The sequence below is a fragment of the Polistes dominula genome, unplaced genomic scaffold, assembly GCF_049000335.1.
Source record: "Polistes dominula isolate Pdom_NZ unplaced genomic scaffold, Pdom_raw_medaka contig_31, whole genome shotgun sequence".
In the NCBI taxonomy this organism is placed as follows: Eukaryota; Metazoa; Arthropoda; class Insecta; order Hymenoptera; family Vespidae; genus Polistes; species Polistes dominula.
The window spans coordinates 3,829,667-3,842,294 of NW_028300925.1; the positions used below are offsets into that span (position 1 = coordinate 3,829,667).

Consider the following 12,628-nt stretch of genomic DNA (forward strand, 5'->3'; position numbering starts at 1 on the left):
TTTTACCTAAGTACCAATGAAGAATCAATGAAGGGAATCTCTTGGACGATGATAATCGAAGCTCAAGTAGCAATCCTCGAAGGTAATTGTTTAAGAGAGACAGAGAGAGAGAGAGAGAGAGAGAAAGAGGGTTCATAGAAAAATCAATCTGTACAAATACTCTTAATCGTTAATCCCAAACGAGTAGTTGAACTTTCGTCGTGGTTCACTCTTACCTTTCTCGTCTCCTTTCGTGAAATCGACCGACGCAAGTTTTAATCCTCGTTGGATCAGTCGAATAATTGCCGACTTGATTATGGAGTACGACGAAAGGAAGAGTCTTCTTCTTCTTCTTCTTCTCCACTTCCCTTTTCTACTTTACTTCTCTTATATACTTTCAAGAAAGTCACTAATTTTATCCGAGAACGCGTGCCGTGCCATGCCGTGCCTTCTTCTTACTTACCTGTACCGTACGGGGCGGAAGCCACGTGAAATTTTCAACTTTGGATAAATCGATTTTGCGATGCATCCCACTTAAGAGAAAGATTGACTTTGATGAAAGTGTGTTGATATTTACAGCACGCTTTTGTAATAATTTTTCTTAGCATGTGCCATTTTCCCTCTCTCTCTTTCTCTCTTTATCGTTACGTATCACGTTTGACTTATTAGGAAAATGATAAAAGTACGTTTTATTAGTGCAACCTGATTAAATCGGAAGGTACGTTCCTCAAACTAAATTACGTCGAGATGGCAGCTCTTTCCTTCGAAACCAACCCCCTTTTCCTCCCTCTTTCTCCACCCTTTAACTCTCCCTCCCTCTCCCTCTCTCTCTCTTTCTCTTTCTGTATTACGGAGAGGAAGAAAAGGAGGAACGGGAAAATCTATTTTATTAATATAACGTCGCTTCTGTTTGATCTGATAATTTCGTTTCGTACTTCTAAAGAGCCTTCTTCATTTTTATTTTCATTTTTTTTTTGTCCATCTCTCCCTCTCATTCTTGATAAGGTAAAGGGCAACGAGAGCGAGCGAGTAAGCGAGCGAGTGCTTTTGTGGTGGGCACGCTGCAAAACTTCCAACCGAGCATTTTCCCTTGGGTATTTCCAAAGTTCTTCTTCTCCGTGCGAGCTCTTCTCTCTTTTTATCTACCCTTTCTCCCTTTCTTCTTTGTCTTTTATAGTTTTTTTTTTTTTTAACCCTCGCATTACTTTCGACATATCGATTCGATGAATAAACGTACGCGTGAGAGTTGACAGAAAAAAATGATTATTTTCTTTTCGTATAGTTGCCTCCTTGTTCGCGATTATTTCTTTGATAGAGTTAATAAAAATAGTTACTCCCCCCCCCCCTTTGAATATGTGCGTATTTTTTATTAATTATTATTTTAAGAATTGAAATCAAAATAAATTCACTAAGATCCGAAAGACGTTGTTGGCACACCTGCCTGCCTGCCTGCCTGCCTGCCCTGCCATCGAAAGCTTACGACGTTATAGGTGCGGCCTATGACGGTAAGGAAGAAAACGGGGGGAGGAAGGTGAGATAGAAAGTTGGGGGTGTGGAGATGAGTCTAAAAACGAACAGGAAGAAGAAAGAGGGTGAAATCGTTGGCGGTCAAAAGAGAAAGAGGGCTTCTTTCCGAAAGAAGGGGAGGCTTCGGACGAGGAAAAACATCGCGAGGGTGAATGAGCGAGAGTCGGGTTGGGTACGTAATCTGCTAATGGACTTTCCCTCTTTCCACGTCCGAATTCACCCTCCTAAACTCTCGTCCTACCTACCCCTTCGCGACTCATCCTCCGAATTTCTATATCTGACTATCGGCGAACTACTACTACTACTACTACTACTACTACTACTACTACTACTACGTGTTTTCATTCTTTCTTTGCCTTTTCTTTGCTTTTTTTGTTGCAACATTCGTTATCATTTTTATCGATTAGATTTATCGATTCCAAAATCTTTGGCTTAGATTTTTCAAGTGTTGCCAAATAAACGGAAAAAGATGCACATCCTTTTCTTTCTTTCATCGTTGAGATTCCCCCATCGCAATTTAACCTCTACTTTGCTTCGTAATGCTTTTAGAATATGTAGACATTACTTTCGACCAGTAGTTTTATTTTGGAATTCGAACAAGCAGATGCTTTAAAAGTTCGTTCAGTTCTATCAGCTGTCTGAAATCAGCCTGGTGTTATGGGTCAATGATTCATTCCTTCTTCGAACTTCAAATTGTTTTCTAATTCTTCTCTCCTACGTAAAACACAATATCTTGTTTAATTTTTTTAAGAAGAAGTAATCGAAATGTAAATGAAAATCTTTGCAGAATGATTCGACGGTGTCAGTGACAGTAATGACGAGAGAGTGGCAACAGAGTAATGGGAACTGTGGGATTGGAGGAGAGTATTTGATCAGGCGGGATAGATAGATAGAGTAATAGTAGAGGGTCGTGAGTAGGAATAGGCAGCACGGCTGTTCCTGTTCCCATTCTGCTAAGTGGCAAACTTCGACGTTGTCTATTATCCTGCCATAATACTCCTCCTTGATAGACCGAACCTTAAATGTCGCGAAAAGAAATCTATTGTTAAGCTTTTGTTCCCATCACCTATTTGTTCGAAAGAGTGGAACATTTATCTACCTGAATAAATAAAAAATAAATTAAAAGAAGAGAAAATATATATCGAGGAACGATCATTGCTTTGAAATATGTCAGCTGTTGTTAATTAGGATAATAATGTTCAACATTGAAGTTTATCCTTTTCATTTTTGCGAATAGAAAAGTATTCAATCGCGATCGATTATTATCGCAAATTATTAACGTCGAGACACAGTAGAAGAAGAATTTATTTAGCAGTGCAAACAACGTTAGATTATCGTTTTATCAATGCACAACCGGAATAGAGGAGGATGCATTTCGTTAGGTCTATGTATATACAACGTATATTTGCTAATCTTTCAACAAATATTTGTAAAATAAACATTCAGGCTATATCGATGATATCCATCCCCCTTCCTTCCATTCGTTCTGTTCGTTCAAAAGGCGAACACTCGTATCAAGAATATTCGGACCGACGGACGATATTAATTAGAGGAGAATATTCATTCCTAGTGGAAAGAAAAAAAAATAACAACGAACTAAAATATGTATACAACTATATACAGGATGTCTCATCGTAAACGGTATCACCGAATATCTTCGATCGTATTCATTTGATCAATTGATTTTTCCGACAATACTTGCTACTAAGTTTCCAAGCGCTAAATTGTAACGCGTATTTCAACTAGATAACAACGTGACTTGTCAAAATACCAAATTAGTAACAATTTTAAATCGAACAAAAGTTTATGGAGAAATATTAATACGAATATAGAACGATAGAACTCGCGGTGTTACTTTCTCATCGATATTTCATCGTATTATGGCGCCTTGAAGTTTAACAATGTATACCAATATCACAAAATATTCAACGATTCGAACCACCGACAGGTAAAAAGGAAAAACAAAAATAACTGAACAAAATTGGTGATATATATATATATATATATATATATATATATATATATATGGCAATATCGTTTAAAATGAGCCACCCTGTATACACACGTATACGCGTGTTATATGGAAAATCATTGGAAATTGTTTGATATTGATTTTTATCTTACTTTTAGTGGCATTTTAACGAGGATATGTCTATCGAATCGAGAAACGGGTTGAATCTCTCTCTCTCTCTCTCTCTGCTTTTTTTCTCTATTTTTTTCTTCTATTTTTTTTTCCTCTTCTATGGTTCATCTGCCCCCACCAGAAGCAGCAGCAGTAGCAGCAGTAGCATTGACTCCTCGCATCCATCCCTCGGGCTACCGAAATCCCAGCGTGAATGCATTACGCGTCAACGAGCTCGGAGTAGCAATATCCTGAGTTGCTGGATGTTAGAGTACGGGATTATAATACATTACCAATTCGACGAAGGCCTCGGCCATTTGACCTTGTTTCACGGACTTTATTTCTCTCTTTCTCTCTCTCTCTCTCTTTTTCATTGCTTTTTAATGTAAACTCGTGGATGCACGCCGAGAGAAGAAGCTAATAAAGTGCGTACCAACAAGTTCAATGAAAAAGAGAAAAAGAGAGAGAGAAGTTGCGCTTGAATGTGTTAGCCTTGAACAAGGATAATTATTATACCTTCATTCTTCATGGTAATTACCTTTCGAAATAGCACAAAAAAGAAATGAAACTTCAAAGTGCGAGAGAAAGAGATGTTTCACTTTGGAGAACAGAATATAATGAACCGTCATTACCAATATGATTTTTACATACATCTCTTTCTCTCTTTCTACTTTATTGATCATTTAACGTAACGTACATATTATATTATAACGTAGTGTTCTCTGCGTATACACGAAGGTAATTGTTAATCGTTAAAATCACTCGCGTAGCATTGTGAAATTTTCAATGAAATTCGTCGTAATCGTCGTAATCGTCGTCGTCGTCGTCGTCGTACATCGTCGTCGTTGGTAGAACAACGAGATACTACTACTGCAATTTCATCAAATTTATTTTTCATATATCGCGATAATCCTATAAATTCGATACACGAGGAAATAATTTACCTATCGAATTTGCTGAGTTACAATTTTCGTATAGAGTTGACTAGTGTACGCAAGTCATATATGATTCGTGTATTTTCTGTACAAATTTCTCTCTCTATTTCTCTCTCTCTCTCTTTTTCTGTCTGTCTCTCTTATAATCGTGGTTGGATGGATGCCGAGAAAAAAAGAGAAAAAGAGAGGAGAAGAGAGGAGGAAGAAGAAGGAGGGGTGGGGGGAAATGGTAAAATTTAGGAACAGGAGACACTTGTCAATGGCAGCCGGGGATTCGGTTTCAGGGGTGGAGATCTAGGGACGACTCTGTAAATATTGTAACAAGTGTGCCGTCGCTGTCACTCGTGGAAGAACGACGACGATGGGTTCGGATACGCCGCTACTGTGTGCGAGGATAATCGATCGACCGATTGCAAATTTCCCGTGTCGTTTGTTGTAGAAATTTTTACCTGTTTCTCCTATTTTTCGCGTTTAACCAAATTCTTCTCTCCTTCCATTATTTGCGCGCGCTTCGTTTGTGTTGCTTTATTTTTTTTTTTTTTTTTTTTATTATATAAATCAAACTATTCCCCGCTCCTCCTCCTCCTCCTCCTCCTCCTTCTAGTATTTTCGTAAATACGCGGATGCATAAGTCGCATTAAGTATTCACGAGTCAATTTTCTCTCTGTTGGTTTATTTCCTTTCTTTTTTTTTGTTTATTGTATTTTTATTTTTATATTGTGTGTGTGTGTGTGTGTGTTTGTGTGAGTATATAGGTATAAATATATATTTGTAAAATTCATAGGATGCTTTCACGACATCATTTATTCCCGTCGGATAATCCCGCGTAATGTTTAAATGGCTTCCGAATGTGTTCGTTTTCAACAACGCGCATCATCTCTTATTTATCATATTCTACTTTGTTGGCGAATGTTTGCGAATAAAATCCTGTTGCAAAGCTTTTCATCCCCTTTCCCCGATTATCATCGGGGAGTTGAGCGAAATTTGGTAAAGAACCGGACGAACGCCGCGTACGTACGCGTGCATGCGTGCGCGCGGTTTTTGTGGTTTTTTATCAACGATTCCAAAATATCGCCAGTCATTTTATACGTTAAACGTTTCGACGTTTTCTTTTGGTTTTTTTCTTTTTTCTTTTTTTTTTTTTTTCTTATTATTTATCTTCCTTCTTTAGCAAATTCCAAGGGAACGTTGACTCGGAAAATCCTGTTAAGCGAACCGCGCATCTCTTTGTACGATTTTTCTTCCTTAACTCTCGACCGTCATACGGTTGTCACTTTCACGCATTTCGTAATTTCGTTAGGCAAACATATCGCATGGGCAAATTTTCCGAGGGAAGAAAAGAAAAGAAAAGGATACTACTCTTCTCTTCTCTCGATTGATATTATACTTCGCGAGAGATGGATAGTCATCTTTTACTATTATTCGTCAGACGAAAAATAATGCCTTGTTTTTAGGAGAGAGAAACAAAAAAGCAAGAAGAAAAAAAAAGCAAGAAAAACAAGAATGTAGAATAAGGCAAGAAGTAAATCTTGTTAGTGGAATACGATTGGCCACCTTGGCAGCCTTTTTCAGCCATCCAAGTGCATTCACGTATGTCGGTAGGCTAACAGCAAATCGTATAAGCTACTCAGTCAGCAGGAGTAGTAGGAGCAATGGAGAAAGGAAAGAGAAAGAAAATAGAAAGAGAAGGAGTAGAAACGCCCCCTCCTGCGTGAAGTAACATAAAGATATGCACCCTTGCAAGCTAGCTATGAAATAATCATATGGTTAGCTAATGGCACGGAGCTGCTAGGGTAGCGATTGCTTGCTAGCTTGGAACCACCGAGTATGACGGCTATAAACCAGAAAGAGAGAGAGGGGATCCAAGTTTCCATCGCAATGGAAGCGGGGAAACGGAGGAGGGGTAATAAATAAATTCAATGTATTTGTTGGGAACCCCCCGCAAACATTCAATGATAGATCGCAATCTCAGGGCGATGATGCACCCTGCTCAAAGCTCTCAGCCCCTGTTCGGACGTGCGTAAAGATCGCTAGATCGGATCTTCCTGGTCTTTTCGAATTGCTTCGCTCCTTCGCCCAAAAGATCCTCGCTTACCGACTAGCGAATTTAATTTACTGTTAAGTCCTCGACTAAATTACCTTCTTACGTTGTCTTATTCTCTTTTTCCAACTAACTACTATGAAATAGGATCGATATCTCCAACGAATCGTTCTTTAGTTTCATACAAAATCAAAAACAAAGGTGCCTGCCTGCCTGCCTGCCTGCGTTTTTCTACATCACGTGTTTTTTCTATACTACAAACGAACAAAGTGTTAAATACATTTATTTTATATGAATGCAAGCAATTATTCAATACCATCAAACACCAAAAAATGGTGTAGAAGAGCATCAAAAATAAATGTAAAAAAAAAAAAGAAATAAAAACAGAAAAAAAATAGAGAAAAATGTTAGTTAGAAATTATTCAATCAATTGACCAAAAATGCCATTTCTTTTTCTATATTATTCGTGTTATTATGGGTTAGAGGATCACCAAATGTAATCTTGTAAGTCTCGCATTGGCAAATATAGGAATATAACCCAAGTATATAAGTATAATTTGGAGTAAATCCTAATCCACATGGTAAAGCAGCGCATCCCAACGCATTTTATTAGCGAATTTACTTGATCCCTACGCGATCGACACTCGTTCGCTCATTGTACGTATTTCCCTTTCCCTTTCGTAGTCTTTTTCTTCTCTTCTTTCGCCTCGTTTCTCTTTGGCAGACGTGTGGCCGAGCTTAGGAAGGATTTATCTCGCCCTTCAAATTTATCGACGAATTATGCGACGATAACACGAGTCGTTACTTTTTTCTCCGACGATAAATACAAATTGTATCGAATAATTTTTATTAACTAATTATATTAATTTGTGACAACTTTTCACAAATAACGTTAGAGAAATAAAGTGAAAACGTCCGTAAATAATAGCCCTATCAAAATGATCGTTGGATCCTTGGCTCGTGCCACGTGACAGGACTTTCAACCTAGAAAAAGTATGGGAGTTTGTCGCGTCATATAGTTCCATAGCAACGTATACACCCACGCGTAGACATTTTCGCATAGGATTAGCTTCCAGCTAGTTATGATTAGACGCGACAGTTGGGCCTACGGCAGCAGCGCGCACACACACACACAACACAAACAACTACGATGCACTTGTGTCCTATTGTATATTCCAATAGCCATTGGCATCTACGTATACATGCATTTAGACACGTACGTATGTATTAAGGTTTGGTTAGTATCTGTGCATAGAAGCATTAGGGGTGGCGATAATACGCACTGACAGCCACACACCCCTCGACAACGAGGCACACTCTACTTTGTAGGGGCACACGAGTGTAAAGTGGTGGGGATATGGGGTTGCCTACGAAGAAAAAAAAAGAAAACATATAAAACAACCCGATAGAATGAGCATCGCGTGCTGACAATGTTCAAGCCCTCTTTCTCTTACACGTAGAGACAGAGAAATATGGTTATCTTTTTCTTTCTCTCTAGTATATCTACAGATATGGTCATCTCTTCCCCACCCTCCTTGCTCTTTATAGTTCGCTGATGTTATAATCCTCTCGTGTTACACCGTCACACATGCTGTTCTGTAAGCAATACACTGTTTTTTTCCTTCTTTCCTACCCATATGCACACTTTACTGCTACCACATTGTGTACTTTGTGGGCCCAACCGTAGGATAGCAAGTCAGATTCTCTTAAGCGCGTTCAGAAGAATTACTATAAAAAAAAAATTATTTTTATTTTTGTTACAGATATTTGGTAGCAGGTGGTCTTATCGATAAAGTTGCACTTCACGCTCGTGCTCTCATCGAGGCGGATTTTTTTTTGGACCAAGAACACGAATCACCTTTGTTGTTAGCCTCGTTCGATCTTTTATCGCGTATTTGTTATCATTTGAAACGTTCGACGAGCAATCCCGACAATCTTATCGTTCATAGTGCTGGTAGCAGCGGCAATAATAATAATAATAATAATAACAGTAGTAATAATAATAGTAACGAGAATAATGAACAAACGACGAGTACGGAGAGTCATCTCATTTCGAGTTTGTTTACGTCCGAGGCAGCTGGTGCGATCGGTGCTCTTTATGCAGCAGTCGCATTGAACACGGTTAATCAAAAAGGATCTTCGCCTACGCCGAATCAAACGATGCCTTCGATTGCTACGAGAATGTTGATCGTTCGTGGACTCGGATTGCTCAAGGCTTTCGCTGAACTCGATCTTCAAAGGTTCCAGGTAAGTTGCATACAAGTAACTTTATATTATATTCCTTTTTTATTTAATACTATTTTTAACAAAGAAACAAAATAAGGTATAGTATTCCATTTGGAAAGAAGAGAAAAGATATTTAACGCGTTATCTTCGAAGAGTTAGGTGAATATATACTTAAGGGATTACCTAAAAGAAGAGAAGTCAGATAAAATAGAAAGGAAAATGGGTGACTAACTTGTTCGAGCTTGGAATAGAGTAGAACGTATTCTTTTAGGCGCCTCGTCCACGTTCACTCAAGTAATTAGGTGCCGAGAGAAAGCTGTCGTTCGATCGACCGAGAGAGGACAAAGGTCTTTTAGTGAGCCCTTTCCTACCCATCCTTTCTTTCTTTCCTTCCTTCTTTCTTTATTATCTTCAAATTCGTTCAGGACTCGTTCAACTTATAGCAAAATTATTTTCAACGCTTTTATTATTTTATAACGTAATATATATTTCAAAAAAAAAAAAATGTTGTTTGATCGCGAATAAAAGCATCGATTGTAAAAGAAAATCAAAGTCTCCTGGCGCGGCTGTTGTTCTTGTCTCGGTTCACAAAGGGTCCTGTCATTAGATGCACGCGCACGCGCATACACACATATTTATAGAGTTGTAGATATGTACGTCGGACTCTCGATGGAGATATCGTGTATCGTGGGGTTCAGCTGTCAAGAAAGAAAGCCCTCCCGTGAAGTTCGCTACGATGAGACCACCAATTGAATCGAAACGGCACCTCGCGCCCTACCTATCTCCTCCTCCACCTCCTCCTCCTCCTCTCCCCATCAACCATAAAAAGCATCAGGGGCTAGCCGATGGTCCCGTAGGATAGGACCGCGTGCTGGCTGCCAACCTTGCACGGCACCGTTTTGTCCCACGGGATATCTCGTCGATTATCCCTAAGAGTAGTGGGCCATCTCTCTCCCATCGTGCATTTGCCGAAAAACCAACGTTTATTATCCATTCTCTTTGCTCTACTCAGACATCGTGTCGTGTTCATTCGTCTCTCCGTGATTAAACGATCGCTCCAAATATTTGTTGATTTTTCTTTTTTTCTCTTTTTTTCTATGGTATATTTCTATATTTGTTGATTTTCCTTTTGTTTAGAATCTTCTAGGATCAGAAGGAACGAGCCTGCAGTGGCGATTGATAACAAGTCAAGTGATAACCCGTCTATCTCGAGATCCGCTTACAGAAAAATCAAGTTCCGGTACAATTAACAGCCTGAATACCAGCGGTACTTACATCCTATCGGAATTGTTCACGGTTCTTGGATATTTTGCTGTTAACAATTCGGAAAATCAGGTAATAAAACACACAAATACATTTGGATATAAAAGAGAATATTTTGATAAATGCGATACGAACACAAGTAAGACGTTTGTATTGGAGGGTTAATTACTAAGAAACACGTGTTGTCGGAGAGTATTCAGCTGTGGCGTATAGGCAACTTGCTTTAGATAGGGGCAAGAGAAAAAGAAAAAGAAAAAAGGAAAAAAAGGCCATGAAAGCGAAAACAATTAGGCTCATGGTAGGTAGAATTTTCAGGTTCCTTGAAAAAGGAAGATGGATAGACGACAGAGAGTGAGAGAAAGATTAGAAGAGTAGAAGAGTAAAAGAGTAGAAGAGTAGAATGAATGCACTTTGGTGTTTGGAAGTTGCCGAGATGCTTGGTACTACTTCTAATCTTAGGTGGCCATTCCTCCGATATCCTCCAAACATAGCTCGAATGCCGCGCGGTTCTTTCCGAGCATAGAAAGAAAAAAGAAAAGAAGGTGTAGGTCTTCGAAGTCTCGATATCTCGAAAAATGTTCCTCTCGATAGCTACGCAGAAAAAAAAAAGGGACGTTATGACGCCAGTACCTAAATGGCGCCAGACTGTCGGAATTTTCTCTCTTCCCAATAGACCAACATTTTTCTACAATATTGTCATACCTTGTTGCACCATCTTAGATCTTCTTTTGACCGTTACCTACAAAAGTCCCGTCAACAAATTCTTTAAAAGACTAGAAGACATAAATGTAGATCGGAATCGGCAATAATCGGAATGCAAATTTGTCGACATCAATTAGAATATATTTTTAAATTTTTATACGAGCTAATTAAAAACACTGTGAATTATTTTTTATTGTTTTTGGGTTGATAAAAATCGACGAGACAAAGTTAATTACTACGTTGCTTTTCTATTGAATTTATTGTAGAAGAAAGAGAAAAACAGTACCTTACGTAAATTACCACCCGGTTTATTTTCGTTTCGTACTGAATAAAGAAGAGAAAAAGAGAGAGAGGGTAAGTCGTAGTGGCATTCGTGTAAAAAGATACTGAAGGATGCGTTGTCTGAATTACATAAACCACTTAGAATGACTTCATTCCAAACAATCTTGTTTGTAACTCTTATTTGCGTTTATATCGAATTAATCGATACAACAAACTGTTAACTTAGTCGATTGAATTTATCTTTGCTTGAGAAATCAAATAATATACAAGTTCAATTGATAAATAAATTATTTAGAAAAAATGTATTTATGTATCTATGGGAAGGAAATTTGGTCGAGTGGGAAGAAAATAGTGTTCGACGTTCCGTTAGAAACAGCAAATACTTTCACTCGATAAAGAAAGAGACTTTTCCGAGTTGGCACGCGCGCCTGAACGAAGTAAAAAGGAAGAAATAAGAAGAAAAACAAGAAAAGGAAGAAGAAGGAGAAGGGAAGATGATGAAGATGAAGATGAAGAAGCGGTTAGAGTTTCTTCTCGCAGATGTTTCGTATAGGAGCTTAAAAGTGTTTCGTTTCTCGCGTACTACTACCACCACTTGGAGGAGTTTTCTCGATTGGTAGGGCCGTTAGTTTGCCGAGGGAGAGAAAGAATAAGAGGAAAAAGAAGAAAAAGATAGGGATGGGGATGTAGAAGTTGAAGAGGGGTGGTAGCGACGTCTTAAAAAGAGCCGAAAGACTCGGCGAAAGACGAATGTGCAACGTCGGCGATGCACTCAACGTTACATCCCGATGCGGGAACGTTCATGGATGTTGGATCGATGCACACGCCTCTTTTCTATGTATTTATCTGTCTATATCTGCTGCTGCTGCTGCTGCTGCTGTTACTGTACGCGTATTTGTATGCGTATCTGTATGCGTATCTGTATGCGTATCTGTATACGCGTGCAAGAGCGCACGCTCCTGACGTATGGAATGGAACGTAGTAAATATATCTTAACGGCATTCGCTCCTATATTGATGGGAGGTCCGCTGAGTGTGTTGTGTCTAACAGCTTCTTCCTCTTTCTCTCTCCGGCACCCATGTTCAACACCGTGCACTGCATTTCACGGCAAATGTAACGGGTGACGCCACCGAAGAAAGCCCTCCGTCTTTCTTTCTTTCTTTCTTTCTTTCTTTTTCTTTTATTACCGACCCGTACTTCTTTTTTATTTCCTATTTCAATTCTACGCATCCTGTTCATCCTACGCATCATTTTCCACAAATATTTCAAATATTGATTAATAATTAATTGGAAATAAATATCCCGAGCAAATCAATCGAACCGTTTAGAGAATAAAAAACGACTTTGTACTTTTAACGTACTTGAACAAATGTAAACAAGCGATGTGGGTACTTCCTATAGAAGAATTCTATTCTGCAGGTGCTTTTTCCAAGTAATTTGTTTTCCTTCAAAGACAAGTCAAGAACTCGCAGATGTCTTAGGGGTTTAGTTAGTATAGCTCTTTTATTTTTTTTTTTTTTAGCTTCCGTGACACCTGGTTGGTAAACTCCT

General features: G+C 38.7%; 1 protein-coding gene across 3 annotated transcripts in view; it reads left to right on the top strand.

The window, feature by feature from the left end:
- The window catches only part of ssp3 (short spindle 3), a 30,718-nt gene that overhangs the window by 13,177 nt on the left and 4,913 nt on the right, over positions 1 to 12,628 (top strand). For 2 of the 3 annotated variants that reach the window (XM_015332817.2, XM_089171025.1), the window contains 2 exons: positions 8,368 to 8,851; positions 9,968 to 10,165. In XM_015332817.2, coding sequence (XP_015188303.2) covers positions 8,368 to 8,851; positions 9,968 to 10,165 — 682 coding nt within the window. Of the gene's footprint in view, positions 1 to 1,392; positions 1,621 to 8,367; positions 8,852 to 9,967; positions 10,166 to 12,628 lie in introns of those variants that run through there. The other variant, XM_089171026.1, reaches the window with a different exon arrangement.